Consider the following 22416-nt stretch of genomic DNA (forward strand, 5'->3'; position numbering starts at 1 on the left):
CCTTTCATTATTTTCCTCTTCTCTCCCCATTCGCTCCTATCCTCTTCCCCCTTCTCCTCTCTCCTCATTCATCTCTAATTCTATTCATTTCTTCTTCTCCTTCCTGCCTCTCATGCCCTTTACCTCCCACCCCCATTCGTCCTCCTCTAAATTCCTTTCTTCATATACAGGGCGAGGGGACTGAGAGAAAAAAGATGGAACTAAAGGGAAGGGTAATATAGAGAGAAGGGAACGAAGCAGAGAGAAAGAGATACACCAGAACTTAAAAAAGAAATTAGAAAAGAGATGGAAAGATGTGCTAAGAATGGAGAGAAACTCCGAAAAGGAATACAATGATTCGGAAAAAAGGGGGAGGTAGAGAGAAGAGAGATGGGGAAGTGAAAAAAAAAAGAAACGTACAAAGAATAGAGGAAGGAAATAAACGAGAAAAGAGAAGAGGGACAGAGAGCACAGGAAGGTAAGCGATTGAAGATGAGAGGAGGTAGAGAAAAGAGAGATGAGGAAACTGATAAAAGGATTAGAGAGAGAGAGAGAGAGAGAGAGAGAGAGAGAGAGAGAGAGAGAGAGAGAGACAGAGAGAGAGAGAGAGAGACAGACAGACAGACAGACAAAGAGAGAGAGAGAGAGAGGGTGTATTGACCTGGTGGAGATGCTGGCATTATATGAGTTAGTGTGGGTTATGAGTGTGGCGTGATAATTGGCTTTCGCATCTTTTCCGATGTCACTCGTCCTACTTCTGTGTTTTACTTTCTGTTTTTGATGAAATAATTGCCTGAACATGTAACTAGAATTTTTTAATGTTATCAGGCTTCTTCACTTCATAGTCTTTGATGTTACTAAGCTTCTGCACTTCATGTCTTATGATGGTACTATAGTCGCGGCGTGCGACTCTGAGGATGTTATTATCGTACCCTGGCAACCTACCATTCAAAAGTGTGTCTGATTTCGTGTATGAGACGCATGTGATTCGTGTATATTATGTTCGTGTATAATAATACACGTGCATAATAATATAATTCGTGTATAATATAATACGAAATATGACGCACCTTTGAATAGTAGGTTGCCAGGGTACGATAATGACAACCTCAGAGTCGTGCGCCGCGACTATAGGTTTTTGTGCTTTATGTTCTTTGACGTTATCAGGCGTACGTGCTTTATGTTTTATGATGCTACTAGGTTTCTCTACATTTAATTCTTTGATGTTATCAGGTTTCTGTAATTTATATTCTTTGATGCTACTTGGCTTCTGTGCTTTATGCTCTTTGATGTTACTAGGCCTTTGTACCTGATGTTCTGTGATGATACTAGATTTTGTGCTTTATGTCCATCAATATTGTAAATTCTAAAAATTTTCATTGATCTTGATGTACAAGATGACATATGTATAGTTGTTGTATTTACCACTGTGTACGCTTGCATAATGAAGCGGGTAACAGAAGAGAATATGGTGCCCACAAAGTCGCCTGCTCGTTGAGGGTGGTAGGAAAGTTGTACAGTGGAGTAATGGCTGAGAGTTGGAACTCACTCATAGAAAGGTTGGTGAGTGAGGAGCAGTGAAGGGAGGGGATGCTTTGTTCCGATAATTCCACTCACATGTACAGTATTATATATAAGTTTTCGAAAGATGTAAGGAGGGTCGAGGATGTGTAGATCAGTTATTTGCATTAAGATATACTACAGAGACGTTCTAGCAAGGGGGAGATGGTTGTTTGTAGTATTTATGGATAATGAGAAAGTACTCATGTATGATCGAATAGATCGGCGAGCGGCTTTGGAGGTACGAAGGAGTATTATGAGGTACACAGTAGATCAGTGTAGTGTTTGGTTGTACTCAGGGTGAGTGGCAGACACTAGCCTCGTCATACCACCTCCCTGCCTATAGTGGTTATATGGGAAATATGGACATTATAGTCAGAGTACGGTGTTTCAGTATGACGGTAATATGTAGTGCATGTGAGATGTTAGTGTTTGTACTCAGTCAGTAGGAGTTCCTAGCCTCACCGTATCACCTTCCAACATATAGCGGTTATATGGGAGTTAAGGACGAATTCAAAATATGGTGTTCTGGTTTGGTGTTAGTATGTAATGTGCGTGAGATGTTGGTGTTTGACTGTGCTGAGGGGCAGTAGCAGTGTTCTGGTATGGTGTTAATATGATATGTTTGCAGAACTGGGCAACCACTGACCACCTCATTTTTTGAAAGATCTAGCTCTACCCTGCTGTGTGTGTGTGTGTGTGTGTGTGTGTGTGTGTGTGTGTGTGTGTGTGTGTGTGTGTGTGCGTGCGTGTGTGTGTGTGTGTGTGTGTGTGTGTGTGTGCGTGTGTGTGTGTGTGTGTGTGTGTGTAAACTTGCAAGCCATCTTTTTGATGTAGAGTGGTAGGCGGGTGGGTATTATGGTTGGATGGGTTGGGTTTGTGGTGGGATGGGTGTGTAGGTTGATTTTGTGGTGAGGCGGGTGGGTGGATGTGTGACTTCCCAGAGGACATGACAGGCGATGGACTCACTACAGTGCGTGTGTGGGTAGGTATATAGGCTGGTGGGTGAATGGATAGGGGAAAGTTTGGTAGGTGGCAAATATTTCCATGAGATAAATAGGTCCATCATTGGATTAAGTTCATGGGAGAAAAAATCATGGGAGAATAGGTCCCTGGAAGAAAATGGAAGAAGCGAAACCATTGATCTAATGAATAAAAAAAGACCATGGAAGAATATTGGTTCACCTGGATATTTTGTGTTTTCCACATGTGAGAAAATATTTCCGCGGGGAAAAAGATTCGATGGGTATAATAGCTCCATGGGAAAGTATAGGTCATTAGATGGAAAATAGGCCCATGGGAAAAATTCATCCAAAGGGGAAAATAGTACCATGGAGGAAAAAGGTTCATGGAGAAAAATAAGGCCGGTGGGAGATAACCCCTGGGAGTGTAGTTGGGCAGGAGCGTGTGTGCTAGTTTCTGCCGTGACTCCATGTGAAAACGCCTCATATTTAGCACACTAACCTCATTTTCTCTCTATTCAGATGTCATAGTCTGCCATTCAGTCTCTTTCCATCCCTGTTAAGCTTGTATTCTCTCCCATTCTCTCCTCTGCCTAAACTCTCCATCCCTTTCTACATCATCTTCACCTTACCAGCTTAATCTTATCGCCAGTACATCACTATTTTCCTTTCTAATCCCGCTTTCTCTTCTTTCACAGCCGTGGTGACGTGTACGCGCGGCGAGGATCTTATTCCACCGCCGCCACTCGTCACAGACCAGCCGTACTTCGACTCCTCCATGTTGACCAACCAGACTGCGCATGTGGGCAGACAGGCAGAGCTTCATTGCAGGGTTCACTCCATCGGCAACAGAACGGTAATAGGAACTGAAATTTTTACTTTTTTCTGTGTTTTATTTCATTATTTAGTTTAGTCTGTTTCTTTGTTTCTCTCTTCATTTTCATTGGCAACTGAACGGTAGGAGGGACTGGAATTTTAACCTTTTCACTGTCTTCTTTTTCTTTGTTAGTCTCTGTGTCTCGCTGTTTCTGTCTTCATTTATATCCGCAACAGAAAGGTATGAGGAACTGGAATTCTGCCTGTATTTTTTTCCTTCTCTTGTATGTTTCCGTCTCATTTTGCCGTTTACTGAACATTAAAAGGAACTGGATTTTTCCTGGGCTTTTTTTCTCATGTTTCTGTTTTGTTTCTGTTTTTAGATTCATCGGTAACAAAACGGTAAGAGGATATGCAATTTTGTCTTTCTTCTGAGTGTGTGTGTGTGTGTGTGTGTGTGTGTGTGTGTGTGTGTGTGTGTGTGTGTTCCTTTGTTTGCCTCTGGTTTTCCTTGTCCATTTCTTCATTTTCATTTTGTCAGTCTCTTTCTTCATTTCTTTCTTGTAATCCTTGTCTTTAGTTCTCTATGTCTGTCTTACTGTTTATCTTTCTCTGTAAGGTGAACACTACTCTCAACAGAACTTTATTATTTATTTGTTTATATATTTTTGCGACTTTGATTTTCTTTGTCCGTCTCATTCCCTGTGTCAGTCGGTCTACCAGTCTCTGTCGTTATCTCTCACTGTGGATTGTTCGTTATTAGCAACGGAACGATGTGAGGACGTAGATTCTGTGTGTGTGTGTGTGTGTGTGTGTGTGTGTGTGTGTGTGTGTGTGTGTGTGTGTGTGTGTGTGTGTTTGTGTGTGTTTGTGTGTGTGTGTGTGTCCAGTTTCTCCATGTAAATGTTTGTACATATTTCTTCATGTTTTCAGTCAGTCGGGATAAATTTTCATGTGGCTTTGTCTGTCACACTGCTTACATAAAACAAAGGCGGATTTTGGATTATTTGTGTGTTTCAGTGTCTTTTTTTTCTTGAGAGAGAGAGAGAGAGAGAGAGAGAGAGAGAGAGAGAGAGGATTATGGAATCCGTTGCATAAGAGCCAACAGTTCTCTCTGTGCCACACACCTTCACATATCACCAAGTACGAGTATTAATTTACACCCAAAGCAGATCCTTTACTTGTCATAACAGTCCACCTCAAGATTGGATGATACTTCATAAATGATAGAGTTTTAGATGAAATAAGTGCTCGTGGGCCCTTCGGGCCCCTCGCACTTGCTCTTGCGGAGGGCTCTCGCGTTCATGTGCTGTTCTGGTGTAACGTTGTCACTTGGATTTTTTGCAGCTAACCAATTGATCGTGTTATTTGCAGCTTCGATAATGGAATCCAGTTTATTTTAGTTCTACCTCTGGACAAGAAATTCTACGGAGATCCTATGCCGGCCTCCGGGAGCAGCGTTTTTGGTCAAAATGTGATCGCTCATTAAATATAGTAAAACTTTTTCAATAGTATTGGGATCAAGTTTTTTCACATCAGCTATTTATTTATTTATTTATTTATTTTTTTGCGATTTCTGTGCCAATTTTGGTGCAATTTGAATGTGTAGTTTCGGCTGCCCAAAACACACACACACACACACACACACACACACACACACACACACACACACACGGCTACTGCTATAGTATATTAGATTAGATCGTCACGTAGAAAGGCGAACGAAGCAGGCACCGATCCCCTCCTCAGCTACGTAAAATGGCGTGGCGGTGGCAGGAACGGAATATGAAAATAGTCAACTTGCTGAAGAGATGAAATATTGTATCCGAGTATATCTATATCTATATCTATCTATCTATGTGTGTGTGTGTGTGTGTGTGTGTGTGTGTGTGTGTGTGTGTGTGTGATTACCAGTAGTATGCAGTTTGTACCGATGTTTGGCGCGCTCTGATCCGTACTAATATCACAGCCGTATAAATTCGTCTAACAATAGCAAAACAATAAAACTACAGTACGTCAGGAATAACCCATATTATTAGGTCATTGTGATTAAAGGTGTAGTGAGGCTGAATATAGATAATGTCCTTGATAAATTCCGTAACAGACTTCACGGCTCATTTTTAAGCGAGATGCAATACCTTGATATAAAATATATATATATATCTATATATATATATATATATATATATATATATATATATATATATATATATCCTTCATTACAACCAGACCCCACCAACTTCCTTTTCATTATTTGCTACTCCTCCCCTCCCCCCCGTTTTGTTTTGCTTCACCCTCATATATATTGTATCTTCATTGTGTTATTTGGTAATTATTTCCTATTTCATTTATGCATTCACACCCTTATACCTTCGATTTCCCTATAAAAGGTACCGGAGCCAACCCACCCCTGAATCACATCTTTTATACGTTTCTGCCCGGAATCGTGCTAGGTCTGTTCTTCGCTCTGCTAAAAATAATTTCATCCGTACTAAATGCTCTCACTTCTCCAGCTCGAATTCTTCCCTCTCCTTCTGGCACCCTGCCAAAATCCTTTCTAACAACTTTACCTCATCATCCTTCCCTTCTACTGATAAAGCAGGTTTCTTCGCTCAGACTTTTTCCTCCAATTCCACCTTAGACGATGCCGGTCCTATTCCTCCATCACTTCTCCCCCTCTGACTTCCTCATGACTGACATTAAAATTTGACCAGCTGATGTATTTTCTGCCATCACAGGCCTCAATACTAACAAGGCATATGGGCCTGATGGGGTCCCTCCTGTTGTTCTCAAGAACTGTGCTTCTGTGCTTACACCCTGCCTAGGCAGACTCTTTCGCCTTTGTCTATCAGCTTGTACCTTTCCTTCTTGCTGGAAGTTTGCTCTCACTCAGCCAGTCCCAAAGAAGGGTGACCATTCCCAACCCTCTAACTATCGTCCAATTGCTTTAACATCCTGTATCTCAAAAGTTTTCAAGTCAATTCTCATCAGAAAAATTTTAAAGCGTCTTTCATATCACAACCTTCTTTCTGATCGTCAGCATGGGTTCCGTCAGGGACGCTCCAGTGGCGATCTTCTCACCTACCTTTCGGACTCCTGGTCATCCTCCTTTCGGGACTTTGGCGAAAGCTTTGCCATTGCACTTGACATCTCAAAGGCTTTCGATCGAGTCTGGCATAAATCTTTAATTTCCAAACTGCCCTCCTACGGTTTCTATCCTTCTATCTGTGCCTTCATCGCTAGCTTCCTTTCTGGTCGTTCTACAGCTGCTGTTGTAGACGGCCATTGTTCTTTTCCTAGATCTATCAACAGTGGTGTTTCTCAGGGCTTTGTCCTATCACCGACTCTCTTCTTTTTAATCATCAATGACCTTCTAAGCTGTACATCTAACCCTATCCACTCATACGCTGATGACTCCACACTTCACCTTACCATTCGGTTCACGCAATGCCCATCTCAGCAGTTACTTCAACAAGCAAGTGATGAGGCTATGGCACACCTAGTGTCTGACTTGGCTCGTATCTCTGACTGGGGAAAAAATAATCTTGTTGCTTTTAATGCATCAAAGACTCAGTTCTTACACCTATCATTCTGAAAAAATCTTCCACAGATGTACCGACTAACGTTTAATAATATTCAGCTTAATCCTGCATCGTCCTTGAACATGCTTAGGGTTTCATTTACTCAGGACTTGTCTTGGAAAGATCGTATTACAAAGCTTGCAAAAACTGCTTCCAAGAGATTAGGTGTGGTAAGCCGACTCCGTTCCTTCTTTACCCCTGCACAATTGTTGACTCTATACACGGGTTTTATCCGCCCCTGTGTGGAGTACAACTCTCATGTGTGGGGAGGTTCCCCACATACAGCTCTTCTCAATAGGGTGAAGTCAAAGACTTTTCGTCTATTAACTCTCCTCCTCTTACTGACTCCCTTCAACCTCTTTCTCTTCGCCGCACTGTTGGCTCTTTATCTCTTTTCTATCGCTACTTCAGTGGTTACTGCTCCTCTGAACTGTCTACATGCATTCCTCCACCTTTACAACGGGCACATAGCACCCGTCTAGCAGCAGACTCTCATCCCTTTTCTGTCCAACTTTCTAATGCAAAAGTTAACCGTTACTCCCAGTCCTTCATTTATGGAACAGGTCAACTATGGAAATGTCACCCTCTGTCTGTATTTCCAGCTTCTATGATCTCCAGTCTTTCAAACGCAGTGTGTCCAGGCATCTCGAAATGATCGGATCTTGAATTTGGCTTTCTCTTGTATTTTGATTTTCTCTTGGAGAGAACAGTTATTGCGGGCTCGTGGCGTTTGGTCCCTTCTTCATCACATAAAAAAGAAAAAAAACTTTTTCAAATAGCCAGCATGTTTATGTATTTTTACCAATTTTTTGCATCTTTATCACTTCTCTGCGTGTTTCCACCACAATTGATTTTTTGTCACAGATCTATTATGTGTTCACCATTTTTTAAATGCCTCAACCACTTTCTCCCGTCCATTATTTCTCATGTTTTCGCCTCTTCCTAGTGTTTTATTTTCCATGTCTTGTTTCAGCCTCTTTTCTCGTGTGTCCACCGACTTTTTATCGTGTATCAACGCTTACTTTTTCTCCATCCTTGTTTCATCATCCAGTTTTTCCAAATTTCGGGCCTCCATCTCCCGTTGGGATGTAGTAGTGTCTCTTAGGGCTTCCCGGTGAGCCATTCATTCCCTAAGGATTTTCAGACTCAAGGTACTTCACTTCTGTAGATTTAACAACGTCCCATCCCACATCTGTCTAGCATTTTCGTGCTTGTCTTCAGCTAGTCTCCACTGTATTTTCAAACCCACAGTTTAGCTCAGGTGCCAGAGAAGGCTCGTGTCACCCCCTTTTTACTTTACTTTCATGCAAAAAAATCATCTTGCAATGGACAGAAGTTCCCTGTTGACCCATCCAAGCAAATCCCTTCACTCTGGCGAGGCATTTTTTATTCTTTCAAGCTACACGCAGGCGACTGTACTTAATTAAGGAACGACTTCAATCAGCAAAAGGGTTAATGAAGGCTCTAATCCTTCAAGTTAGAAGAGTTTCTCCTCTTTTATTCTACCTACAGTACTTGTACCTTCAAAGCAACTTTACTAAGGAAAAACCTTTGGCAGTGAAAGAGTTAATAAGCCATACCTACTCCTTCCAGTTAGAAGAGTTTCTCTTAAGCTGAATACTATCATCTGCAGGGCAGCAAGTATAAGCTTACAAGAAAATAAGGCCACCGGATTGAAGAGGTTTAGTGATCTCTAAAAAAAAAGGTTTTCGTCCACCTGCTTTTAAAATTTCCTTTAAATATGCAATTTACATTATAAATGACTATATTTACTTCATCACTATTTAATTTCAAGTTCGGAAGGCCTTCACTCGCTCTCCCAGCACTTTTTTTTTTTTTTACTTTCCTGCCTACAGCTTCCCTTTCATTTTTACCTACAACTTTGACATTTTACTTAACCAACCGCAATTTAGGCTATTTTCTCATATTAAAATATTACAGTAGGTAAACCACCATACGGAAATATCCTCACCGTTTTAATATTTTACCCACAATTCAGATTAATGAACAAAGATCCTGCCCCCTTTTTCTTTCTGTAGTTTCTACTCTACAACCCAAATATGCAGCCCTCCACCCCACCTTATTACAAGCCAGCGAGCGAAGCAAGCAAGCATAACGAAGCGAGGTTTTCGTTCAGCTGAAAAATAAGCGGCCCGACACGACCTGGCCAGGACCGACACAGCACGGCCAGACCGTAATGGTTTTCAGAAGCTAATAACTCTTCTACTATGTGAGATACAGAATAGATTCTTTCAGAAGGTAGTACATAGATTCAATTTATTTTGTTTTTAGCCATAAATATTTACTCATGAGACAAAAGAAACCCCGATGGAATCGCAGCATTCCAAGGGAATGGACAGAAGGCTTCAATTGACATGCTGCACTATGAAATCGAATTTAAAAAGATTCCTTGTTGTAACACTGTGTTTACTTGCATGAACTCTAACAGCTGAATATCGGATATTATGCCCATAATTTTACATGAACGTTTTTTGTTTATTTAGGGGATGAAATCAGCAAGGGTAGTCGCACCATTTCTGGGTTTTATCATTCGATCAATAACCTTGCTTTTACCAACACAGTTCGTTGACCCGGTAAGTCGGGAGCAGAGAACCTAACATTGTGTGTGTGTGTGTGTGTGTGTGTGTGTGTGTGTGTGTGTGTGTGTGTGTGTGTGTGTGTGTGATAAATGCTACGGCGCCTCGCTATATGCACATCCAGAGAGAAAACGTGGGAGAGGAAAACGTGAGAAAGTAAATATTTGAGCTCAAATATACTTCTGTTTATATTCAACTACCCCATACCAGAAATGTTGAAAGTATACACCAAATGAAATTATGATGATAGGCGTATGTACAAACTCTCACTCGCTCGTCGCGGCCCAAAATTATGAAGCCAGTAATTAAACACAGTATCCATAGTCACACTTCGCCCATTTTTATCTCACTGTCAGTCACAATATAACTCAGGCATGAGTGAATGAAAATGCATGAATGACTGAAAACCCGTAAACTGTTTTTTATTATTTACTAGGGATTCCCATACAAAGTCACCTTTTCTCCATCATTTTTTGTTCCTCCCAACACTAAATTAACTCATTTTTTCTCTCTGTGCAAACAAGAATTTTACTCAAGTATGAAAGGCCATACAGCCATCTTTTTTTTTATTGTTTATTTTACTGTCATTGCCAGTCACTTATTTTTCCATTGAAGCATTAGACCAAAATAATCTCTTACCACCAAAAAATCATACTTGCTTTCTCTTCAGTTACCTTTTTTCTTTGTTATCTCATCCCCCCCCCTCTCTCTCTTTCTCTCTCCCTCTCTTCATCCCACAATGTAGCCATCCAGGTTCCTCCTCCCCTTTCTATTTAAGTGCAACCTACAATTTTCCTCAGACACAAGAGCCCCTGCCTTCTTTACTTCTCTCCTTTATTTATTTTTTTTAAATCTGCAACCCACAGTTAAACTTAGAAAAGTTCATTTTCTCTTTTCTTGCTTCTACTTTGCAAAGACCTAATCCCCCTTTCTTTTTTTTTATTCCCCTGCAGCCCACATTATACTATAATATTTTATTTCAAAGCAAAATATTTCCTCAAGTAAGAAAAGTTCCCATTCCTACCCCCTTTTTTTCTGTGAATACCACACAGTTTTGGTTCCCATTTTCACTTTGATACCAACAATTTAACTGAAGTACAGAAGTCTCTACTCCACTTATTATTATTTCTTAACGTACAGTACAGTTAACCCTCCCATCTTTATACCCTCCTCTGTTTCACAGTGAAACTCACAGCTTAATCCCTCTTTTTTTTTTTTTTTTTCTCAAGTACACAGGTCTCACAAGCTTTATATATATCGTTTATCGCTTACACTGCAACCCACAATGTCACAAGCACGAAAGGTCTCATGCCTTTTTTTCTCCTTTTCCGATGCAACCAACAAGTACGCTCAAGTCAGAAAGGACGCCTCCCCTTTTTTCTATATATATTTGTTTTCATTTTCTTACTTTACGATCTACTTTTTTTTTTTTTTCTGCAACGTACAATGAGGGAGGGTTGAGTGAGCTGGGGGGAGGGTAGTCAAATGGTGGGTGACAGAGTGACTTGGAGGCGTTTTGTCTGCAGCCACCCTTTGTGGGATTAGGGCGTCGGGCTATAGATAGATAGATTGATAGACAGTTCAGCTCAAACATGGGGGTGTTAATATTCCTGTTTCTGGTGCGACATTTCACACTGATGAACCACATCCAGTCCTGGTAATTATCTACCTTTCTCCTGTCTTGGGTGTGGCGAAGGTGCAAAATAATAGGGGAGGGGGGTAGGAGTATGGAGGGAAGTTGAGTTATGGAAGAATGGGAGGATGGAATAAATGATAGATAGGGCAGCAGAATGATAGAGGGATTCATGAAGAAGTAAAAATGGAGGGGGAAGAGAGGCATGGAAGTATACGAGAGAGATGGAGGAAAAAAAGGGTAGAAAAATTAAAGGAGGTGTGAAGATAGAGAAATGGGAGGAAGCTGGACCGAGGAGAGATGAAGAGATGGCAGGAGAATGGGAGAAATACAGTGGTGGAACAACCGAAGGTAGTGTTCGCAAGGAGAAAAAAATGGGGGTTGAAGGGAAGATTGAGATAGGCAGGTGGTGGGCGGAGGGGAATGGAAAGAAGCATGTATTGAAATAATGGTGATACATAACAAAACTGGCGAAGGGAAGAGATGGAGAGGTAGAAGTGAGTGGAGGGAAAGAATTTAAGAAAAAATAGAATAGATGTGAAGAGATGGCCAAAACCACGAGAAAGGAAAGAGATGATGTGAAAGTATGTATAAGAAAGGAGCATGAAAAGAATCATGGACAGGAGAGAGGTAAGTAAATGAAGGGAAAGATGAGGGATGGAGATGATCTTGACGAGTAGAAGGGCGAAGGAAAAAAAAAAAAAAAAGAAGAAAAGTGTGGCCCAAGACAAGGGGAGAATGAGGTTTGGAACAGCGAAAAGGATGGCTTCGTAATATCACTTCCTGACGGATTTAGTTTGCTTATTGCACCTTACTAATCTCTTGTCTCTGGTTTATCTCTCTAATTTCGACTTAGTTTGTGTAACATAATTATTATCAGTACCAACGTTCCCTACACAAAGATAAAGTAAGGAAGGAGAGATAGAGAGTCTCCTTAACCAATGAAAATGCTGGCCAAGGATAGAGTAAGAGGAAGGAAACTAAGTAAGAGAGGAGGCAAGAGGTGGAGGATGGATAAAGAAACTGGACTGAGCTGGCGAGGGAGAACCATAGTTCTTTCAACTTAACTTTGCGGAGATTTTCGTCTCTTGTAACTTATTTTACCGGTGGTTGGTGGCTGAATAAGACATTACCAAAGCTCTACGCCCTTTCCGTGGTATTCTTCCTGACTAGCACCATATTCTTGTGCTGATTCTTGGTACAGCATTGCATTTAAAATAGCAGGATGGCAATTTTATGCCTAGTTAAGGTAAACAGAGCATAGCGGGCAGTGTGTAAAGTGTGCCGGTATCATTCAGGGGGATGAATGATGTTTGGCGAAAGTGTGTAGGACCGGCCACGAAGCTGAGGAGAGTGAGATGGATCGACGAGTTTGATGAAATTTAAGTAAATTCATTTATATTGACGTTTGTTTAAACTATTTACGGATAAATTTATTCAGCTCATGGGAGATATTTACAAACTGAAATATTTTAATGGAGACTGATCCTAACTCATTCACTGCAGATTTCCCCAGTGTTAAGTAAACTTTTATGCAAGTAACGAGAATAGAATATGAAAATTATTTCTTTTGCTGATGGAATTAAAATGCATTTTGAGATGAAAGTGAATGATAAAGATTATGTGTGTGTGTGTGTGTGTGTGTGTGTGTGTGTGTGTGTGTGTGTGTGTGTGTGTGTGTGTGTGTGTGTGTGTGCCTCTCTCAGTAAGTTATGGAAGTGAGTTTGATGTCGAGTTTGCTGGAAAGTGGTGCGAGGCTGGTACTGACAGTGGGATTCAGCTGACGACAGGGAAGTAGAGGAGACACCAAAAATCAGTTGAACTTTTGATTCATTCTAGACCAGACTTTCTATTGAGCACCCTACGACTGTAGTATCAGTGTAATGAGTTTTGGATAAGCAACGCTGGTTTAGATTCACACGATTTTTTTTTCCATCTACAACTATGCCATCTACATTACGAGTTTCGGATAAGTAACAGAACTTTTGATGCACTCAAAGCCGTTTGTTATGGATCATATTACATCTGTGGTATATGTTATAAGCTTCATATAAAGTTAAAAAGTTTGAGGTAATAATTATGGAACTGATCCTTGGATCCATTAGAGACTAATTGCTATTGATCATCCTACGACTATTTTATGAGTTTCTGATGAGGGCGAGAATTATAATCGGATAGAAATAATTTGTTAGCGATTACTTTACGACTGTGGTATTTAATTTATGTGGCCAGTAATCATCGATCTGGCAAGGAATGTGGTATGTGTTCTATGAGGATAAAATTAGGCTTCAAAGGATTATAATACGAAAGGAACTTATCATCATCATCCGGACCTCCTTTCCCACCTTAGGTAAGGGTGAGGAGTAGCAGCGTCCAGACAGCCATAGTTTGCCCAATTCAATGGGCCACGCTTCCATTCACTCATCATTCAACCCCAGGTAATCCTGACTCCCTCTGATAAGCCAAAGGGTTTCGCCACGTACTAGCTTTACTGTATATATACCTATCCGACAGAGTTAGTTCGAAAGTTGTCACTTTAAAAGGGGGTGCCAAATCCCTGGTCACGCCCCTCTCCGTACAAAATTCATCCAGCCAGCTCGATCACTTGTCGGTCCCTTAGCCTCATCAACTTCCATACCTCTTCCTCATACGCTCATCCGCCATATCTCTCCACCTTCTTCTTGGTCTCCCTCGCGTCCTCTCTCAATCAAATTCGCTCACGTATACCTTTTTCACCACTCTATTGTCGTCCATTCTCTCCACATGACCATACCATCTCAGTACACTCTCTTCGATTCTGGTGTCCACAGACTTCCTCACTCCGCATCTTTCACGAATCACATTATTTCGTATCCTATCCCCTCTCCGTACTCCACATACAGTAGGCTATATTCCTCAAACGTCTAATCTCGAATGCTCTTATTCTTGACATTTCATTATCATGCCACACCATTGTTTCACATCCATAGGTTAAAGTTGGCACTAACACTCCTTCATGTAAGCCTCGTGCTGCTGCCACACTCAAGCCTCTAATTCTTTTCAAGGCCTTCATAGCAAAAGCTACTATCCTTCCTTGTGTCACTCTCATTTCCAAGATGTGTAAAGGATGCAAGAGTGTATAGAGGTTGGGAGAGAGGACTTTCTGACCACTACTTGGTGGTGGCCAGAATTAGAATGCAAGTAAGATGGAGGAATAGAAGAAGGGAAAGACGAGAGGAAGGAGTAGTTGCAAGGAGAGTGGAAAGGTTACAAGAGGATGAGAAAAAGGCAGAGTATAAGAGAGAAGTGGAGGAACGATTGGGCAAATATGAATTGGAGCAGATGGGAGACGTGAAAGGTGTGTGTAAGATATTTACAGAAGAAATATGTGCAGCATGTGATGTGGTGTGTGGAAGGAAGAGAAGACGGAGGGGGGTGCAAGGAACAGCGTGGTGGACTGAAGAGGTGAAACAGGCTGTAGCACAAAAGAAGAAAGCATACAATGAATGGATGAGAAATAGGGGCGTGGAAGAAGTTGAGAGGCGGAAGAGAGAGTTATATGTAGAAAGAAAGAGAGAGGTGAAAAGATTAGTAAGAGAGAGTAAGAAAAGAGTGGATGAGGAATTTGGAAGGAATTTGAGTGTAAAGTGGAGGGACTGTAAGAAAATGTTCTGGAGAGAAGTGAAAAGAGTAAGACAAGGTGGAAGTGATATTAGCAGGGGAGTGAAAGATAAAAATGGTAGATTACTAGTGGAGAAGGGAGAAAAAGTGAGCAGATGGAGAGAACACTTTAAGGAATTGTTGAACGTAGAGGATGGAAGTAATGCGAGTATAAGTGGCTGGGGAATGGCTGGGAGAAGGAGGGAGGTGAGAAGACAGGAAGAAATCAGTAGGATAGAAGTTGTGGAAGCAATGAAGAAAGTTAAATCGGGGAAAGCCCCAGGAATTGATGGAGTGTGTGGTGAAATGCTGAAGCATGGGGGAGAGATAGTAGTAGAATGGATGTGGAAGATGTGCAGATTGGCCTGGGAGGAAGGTAGAGTCCCGGAGGATTGGAAATCAGGTATAATTATTCCCTTGTACAAAGGAAAAGGGGAAAAAGAAGTGTGTAGTAATCATAGGGGCATTTGTCTTCTTAGTATAATAGGAAAAGTGTATGGTAGGATACTTATAGACAGAGTTAGAGAAAGAACAGAGAAATTAGTTGGAGAAGAACAGGGAGGCTTTAGGAAGGGAAGAGGTTGTGTAGATCAGATATTCATTCTTAGATCTTTAGTGGAAAAGTTTCTAGAGAAGGGAAAGAAGTTGTATGCGGCTTTCATGGATTTGGAGAAAGCATATGACAGGGTGGATAGATAAGGATTGTGGAAAGTGTTAAGAATATATGGAGTAGATGGGAAGTTGTTGAATGCTGTGAAGAGTATGTACGATGGTACGAAGGCTGCAGTGCGTGTGGATGGTGAACTAAGTGAATTTTTCTCTTTGAAAGTTGGTTTGAAACAGGGATGTGTCATGTCTCCATGGTTGTTCAATCTGTACATGGATGGGGTAATAAAAGAGGTACAAGGTAGGGTAGTGGATGTTGGAGTGGCCCTGGTGAGAGAGGATAGTGTTTGGAAACTCCCTGTACTGTTGTTTGCAGATGAACTGTGTTGTTGAGTGAAGACGAAGGGGAGCTGCAAGGCTTGGTGGATGAGTTTGAGAGAGTGTGTAAGAAACGGAATCTAAAGGTGAATGTAGGGAACAGTAAAGTGATGGTCTTTGAGAGAGGTGAAGTCAGTGAATGTACAGCGAGGTTGGATGGTGAGGAATTGGAAAATGTGAGTACGTTTAAGTACTTGGGTAGTGTGATGAGTAAGGATGGAGGTTTGGAGGGTGAAGTGCTTGAAAGGGTACAGCAGGGAAGAAAGGTTGCTGGTTCTTTGAAAGCAGTGATAAGAAACAGGGAAGTGAGCATGGAAGTGAAAAAGTTACTACATGACAGTATTGTGATACCAACTCTAACGTACGGAAGTGAAGCTTGGACATTGTTGGAAGGACACAAGTCAAGAGTGAGAGCAGTGGAAATGAGTTATTTAAGAGGAGCCTGTGGAGTCACGTGGAGAGACAGGCTGATGAATGAGGATATAAAGGAGCGTTGTGGTGTGGATGTGGATGTGATAGGAAGCGTTATGAGGAACACACTGAGGTGGTTTGGCCATATGGAGAGGATGGAGGGTGAAAGACTGACGAAGAGAGTGTATGTGAGTGAGGTGGAGGGGGGAAGAGGGAAGGGGAGGCCGAGGATGAGATGGAGGGATGGGGTGGAGAGATATATGAGAGAGGGGGGTGTGAGTTGGGAGCAGGGCAGTGAAATGGTGGGGGACAGGGCGACTTGGAGGCGATTTGTTTGTGGCCACCCCAAACGGGATTGAGGCGTCTGGCAATAGATAGATAGATAGATGTATATACATCAGGTTTTATATGTGTGTGCAAAATGTGTTGTCTATCACTGTGTATTGTATAAATGAAGTAACTATGTAACTCACTAATTTTTACCATGGTGGGAATGGTGTGCGTGGTGTTGCACGTGGTGATAGCATTGTCCTTCACGGGTTGATTGACGTGTTGTCGTCTCAGCAAACACGTATGGTTGTCATAAAAGACTTTGTGGTTCCTCTGTGGTTGAGTTATATATATATTAGACTTGTGGACGAGCGGTTATTATACTGGAGTAGCTTGTAGTAGATAATCTTCTTTCCCATTTGTCATGTAGTGACAGGAGAGGTAAAGAATAGTATGGGACTATTTTTATTTGTCTTGAAATATTAACAAGTCTCTCACACAGAGCGAAGTATAGAGTCCAGTCCCACTAGCTATCTCTCTGTCTCGCTCTCTCTGTCTCTCTCTGAAGTTACCAAGCCTTCCTCCCTGCGACCTGCCTCTTGTATGGCTTGTCTCCTTCTCCTCCTGCCTGTTCTGTGGCTAACCTCCTTCTGAGCTCTCTTTCCTAAATTCTGGTGAAACAGAAGATGTATCACGTGTGTTCCCTGTGATGGAAAGTTCTAGAAGCCTGTGTGTGAGTATGTGTGTATGTGTGTGTATGGTCACTAGGCGCTGTCGTGTGCCTATCAAGCATTCCTTGAGTTAAGAGTGTGTAAGCATGTTTAGCATTGCTCGATTCTCGCAGACACAATACCTTCTCATCATCTGACTCCCTGCTTCTATCTGTCTCTCTATCTATCTATTTATCTATCTATCTATTATGATTTGTAATTATAATATGGAGTCCTAACACATTGCTCGGCCGCGCGAAAATGACGTACCATCGACAGTTAATAGTCCTAACATATTAATACATATTATATACACATTATAATGAACTTATTAGCTAATTAAGTGAAATACATATTATTGTAAAAGTAACATAATTGTATGAATATTGTATACATATAATATTCATAGTAAATAGTGATTATTCAGTAATATTACATTTTAAACAAGTTGTATACATATTTGAATAAATGCATTAAAGTAAATTATTTAACTGTAATACAGTATGTACTTGGATTATTGTAGTGAAATGCATAATTGTGATGGCCTTATAACTGTAGTTACATTTTGTTAATGCAACCGTTACATAAGTGTCTTGGCCTTATAATTGTAGTTAAAGTTACATAAAAGTTACATCTTGTTAATGCAACTGTTACATAATTGGCAAAGTGTAACATAATGCAATCGTTTGTCGTTACATAATTGTTACATATCGTTTGTAGTTACATAATTGTAGTTAAAGTTACATAAAAGTTACATCTTGTTAATGCAACTGTTACATAATTGGCAAAGTGTAACATAATGCAATCGTTTGTCGTTACATAATTGTTACATATCGTTTGTAGTTACATAATTGTAATAAATGTAACATAATGCAATCGTTTGTCGTTACATAATTATAATATGGAGTTACATAATTGTTACATATCGTTTGTAGTTACATAATTGTAGTAAATGCAGTCCTAACATATGCTGCGGTCAATGATATGATGTGTCATGCCTCTTGCTGGTGGAGACAACAATTTGCTTTTTTTTTTTTTTTTTTTTTGTAGTTTATGTGGTATTTTGGCATATGTAGTAACACTTACACTTATTTCATTTGTTTGTTATGTGATCTTACTCTATTTCTCTCTTTTTCCTGTCTTACTTTTTTTCTTTCTTTTTCTTTCTTTTTTTTTTTTTGTATGTATTGATTTTCTATAGTTTGTTTTTCTTCGCTTGTGTACGCTTTTTCCATGTTGTTCATGGTTGCATAATTACTGGCTAATTTCCTTGGGATAGTTTTTTAAAGTTTAGTTTATATTGCACAGAGATTATAAAATGATATTATATAGTCCCATATTTTGTTATTTTATATAAAAAATATATATACATATATACAGTATTAACTATATACACTGACTTGTTGTTCACTTGTACCTATCGTGGGTAATATGTGTGTCAGCACTGTGTGGAAATCTTTGTCTTCACGATTGTGTTGAAGATGTTCACTCTTGCTAACGTCATTTGTGTTGGCCATTTTTTTTTTCTGGTTTTCCTTGTAACTTAATTTATCTGTTTCCACTAGGTAGCTTTAATTAATAAATGTTAAATACAGTTTTTTTAATCGCTCACTGAGTAACTGTGATGGTATATCGACTTCCCACACTGGTAGCTGTGGTGTGTAACAGAGTAGCAATGAGTAACTTGAGTGAAGATGAGTGAGTAAGATGAATTGTGAATATGGGCTTGGTATTTGCTTCGTTGTCTTGACCTCTTCACTCCTGCATCAACGGTGGAGGTTGGAGGACGGTAGGAGAGAAAGGAGGGTGAGGTCAGATGGTTGTGAGTTGTGAGTCGTGTCTCACTCTTCATTTGTTTGTTTTGTTTTGTTTTTTCTCGATGTGTTCCCGGTCCTTTCCTGTTGTGATTTACTCGTTGTGGAATGAAGACTGCCGCTACTTGTAGGTGAGTGTAGAAGATTATACAGACGACTCGTAGAGTTGTTACTTGTAGTTGATCATAGATTGTTGTAGTACGTTGGTTCGTCGTAGAAATTGCAAAATTGTTTGTATCAGTATTATATTAAACTACTGGCAAGGTGTCGTGTGACCTCTTTACCTCTAAATCAAAGTGATGATCAGGCAGACGGAGGGGGGATTGGAGAGAATACTGTCAGGAGCTGGTTGTGAGTTGTTGGTTGTAAGAGGTATTTTTTGTTTTCAATCTTGATAAAGCAGAATCAACTGTACACTCGTAGACTCGTAGGCTTGTAGACTCGTAGGTTCGTAGGCTTGTAGACTCGCAGACTCGTAGGCTTGTATGCTCGTAGGCTTGTAGACTTGTAGGCTTGTAGACTCATAGGCTTATAGCATGTATTTTGTAGGAATTCACTGTAGAACTGAAGCTAATCTTGGTTAGAGTTTCGCCTGCTTTTGTAGAAATTCACTGTAGATTCGTAGACGAGGTTCGTATGTTCGCTCCAGTCATATCTTACAATAACTTTGTAGAAACTTGTAGTGAAGTTTTGTAGATCAGTTATACATATATTAGACTCGTGGACGAGCGGTTGTTATACATGAGTAGTTTTGTAAGTAGATAATCTTCGTTCCCTTTTGTCATGCAATGACAGGAGAGGTAAAGAATAGTATGGGACTATTTTTATTTGTCTTGGAAATTTTAACAAAGTCTCTCACACACGAGTGAAGTATAAAGTAGAGTCCCGCGAGCTACCTCCTGTCTCTCTCTCTCTCTCTCTCTCTCTCTCTCTCTTCCACCCTCTCGCCCATGTTGCTAGGCTCCTTCTCCCTACTACCTGTCGGTTCTATGGCCTGTCTCCTTCTGAGCTCTGCTTCCTAAATTCCTATTTTAGCAGGAGTCGTGTCACTTGGATACGCTGATGTGAAGTTTCTAGAAGCCTGTGTGTGAGCATGTGTGTGTATGGTCACGAGGCGCTGTCGTGTGCCTGTCAAGCATTCCTTGAGTTAGAGTGTGTAAGCATGTTTACCATTGCTCGATTCTAGCTGACACTCTACCTATCTCATCCCCTGACTTGCTGCTTCTATCTGTCTATCTATCTATCTATTCATCATGCTATCTATTATGATTTATAATTATAATATGGAGCCCTGACACAGCTTCCTCTTTCCCTCCTAACACTATGTACTATCTCGCAGTTCGTTACTGCCTATTCTCACCTCTTTCGCCTATCTTATCTCCAGTTCTATTTCCTTCCCCTATTCCTCCTAATTTCTAAATACCTTCTGCCTCTTGTCTTCAACCCTCTACCTCTTTCCCTCCAACATCCTACCTACCTATGTACCTTCAGTCTTCCATTACCTACAACCTACTGCCAACCTCCTAACCCTAATCCTTATCTCCTAATTTATTTTATACCATTGTACGAGTATATACTTAGTGTCTCTTTAATTCTACCTCTTTCCACCGTATCTCCTCGCTACAGTCAACTACTTACTTCCTATTCTATTGACCTCCTCCCAACTCCCTATCGTCTTCCTTTATCTCGAATCACCAGCTTCAATCCTTGCTTCATATCTTCAATCTCCTCCCACTTATACCTACTACCTGTCTTCTTCCTACCTCCTACTTCCTCTTACCTCCTTCGGCCACTTCCCTGCCAGTCGCTAAGTCGCCCTCGGGATCCGCGTTGCTAGAGAGGTGACGTAATACTACACCATCATACCCTCACACCACTACACCATCATACCACCACACCCTAGCACCACCACACCATCACATCACCACATCCTAACACCACCACACCATCACACTACCACACCCTAGCACCACCACACCATAACCACCCCAGTCTCACAACCAACCAATAGCACCACCACACCATCACACCACCACACATACCACCACTCCCTCACACCACCACACCCTCACACCACCTCATCTTCACTCCACCACACCCTTGTACCACAACACCCTTACACCACACATCCTCACACCACCACACCCTCACACCACCACACCTTCATACAATCGCACTCTCACACAACCATTCTCTTACGCCACCATTCACTCCCTCCCACCACCACATCCTCACACCACCACACCCTCACACCACCACACCCTCACACCACCACATCTTCACTACACCCTTACACCACATATCCTCACACCACCACACCCTCACACCATCACATCTTCACCACACCCTTACATCACACATCCTCACACTACCACACCCTCACACCACCACACCTTCATACAATCACATTCTCACACAAACATTCTCTTACACCACCATTCCCTTACACCATCACACCATGCAACCACATGCTCACGCAGCCACACATACCACATCCTCCAATCACCATACCCGTTAACCACCACACCCTCACATATCCACTCCCACACACCACCACACTTTTACACAATTACACCCGTATGCCACCACACCTTCACATCACCACTCTCACCCTCACACCACCACCCCCTATCCCCTCCGTCTTATAGCTGTCTCTTATATGTATCCCTCATACCTTTATTTCTATTTCAGCTTCTCACGAAGGTTACTCATACCGTTTTCTCACAACACGCCCACACCATCATGCTGTAGCACCACTTCTTCCTCACCACATCTTGGAGTGACAAAAGTAACATTCCGTGGAAAAAATATAAGGTTTTCATATCAGTGACCTGTGTGATCTATGAAGTTATCTTGCTGCAGGATTACAGCTGAATCAATGCATGTTTCCTTTTTATATGCAGTTTTACTGGTGACCCAGGCTTATCTGCACATGAACTGAATGAATAGCAGGCTGCAGTTTCTATTTTCCCTCAGTCACGATCTTCCTTTTAGGGAACTGGAAGGGAGTTGAAGAAAGTTGTATGGACGAGCAGTGAAGCCGACCATGTGTATCTGTGTCACAATGTGAAGGCGTCGGAATCTGCAGATGCAAGTAATAGATGCAAACAAGCAGAAGTCGCCAAATGAAAGCAACGAAATAAACAAGGCGAAAGTAGCCAAGTTGAAGGAAAACAATAAACACGCATTATATACTTGTTGTTACCAGACGATTTCATTCAGTTAAGAGAGCATTCTAGCAGTGAAGGAATTCACTGTGGCTCTGTCATTTCGAAAAGTTTATCTTAAGCATTATGAAGTCGTCTACATATACCAAGGAATAAAAACAAATCAGCACTTTATGACAAAGTTTAAATCATCACCATCACAACCATCATCTTCATCCTCACTTTTATTCCCACTTAAAAGGAGGATGACATTTGAATTCAGAAGTAATGAAAACAAATCATCATCATTGTCA

The 22416-nt window shown here is 41.1% G+C and overlaps 1 protein-coding gene across 1 annotated transcript in view; it reads left to right on the forward strand.

The window, feature by feature from the left end:
- LOC145408517 (zwei Ig domain protein zig-8-like) overlaps positions 1-22416 on the forward strand; it is a 59908-nt gene that overhangs the window by 21614 nt on the left and 15878 nt on the right. The window contains exon 3 of the mRNA XM_080279249.1: positions 3200-3357. Coding sequence (XP_080135375.1) covers positions 3200-3357 — 158 coding nt within the window. The remainder of the gene's footprint in view (positions 1-3199; positions 3358-22416) is intronic.

Source organism: Coenobita brevimanus, chromosome 77, assembly GCF_032717465.1.
Source record: "Coenobita brevimanus isolate Jiangsu-jjx chromosome 77, ASM3271746v2, whole genome shotgun sequence".
Lineage (NCBI taxonomy): Eukaryota > Metazoa > Arthropoda > Malacostraca > Decapoda > Coenobitidae > Coenobita > Coenobita brevimanus.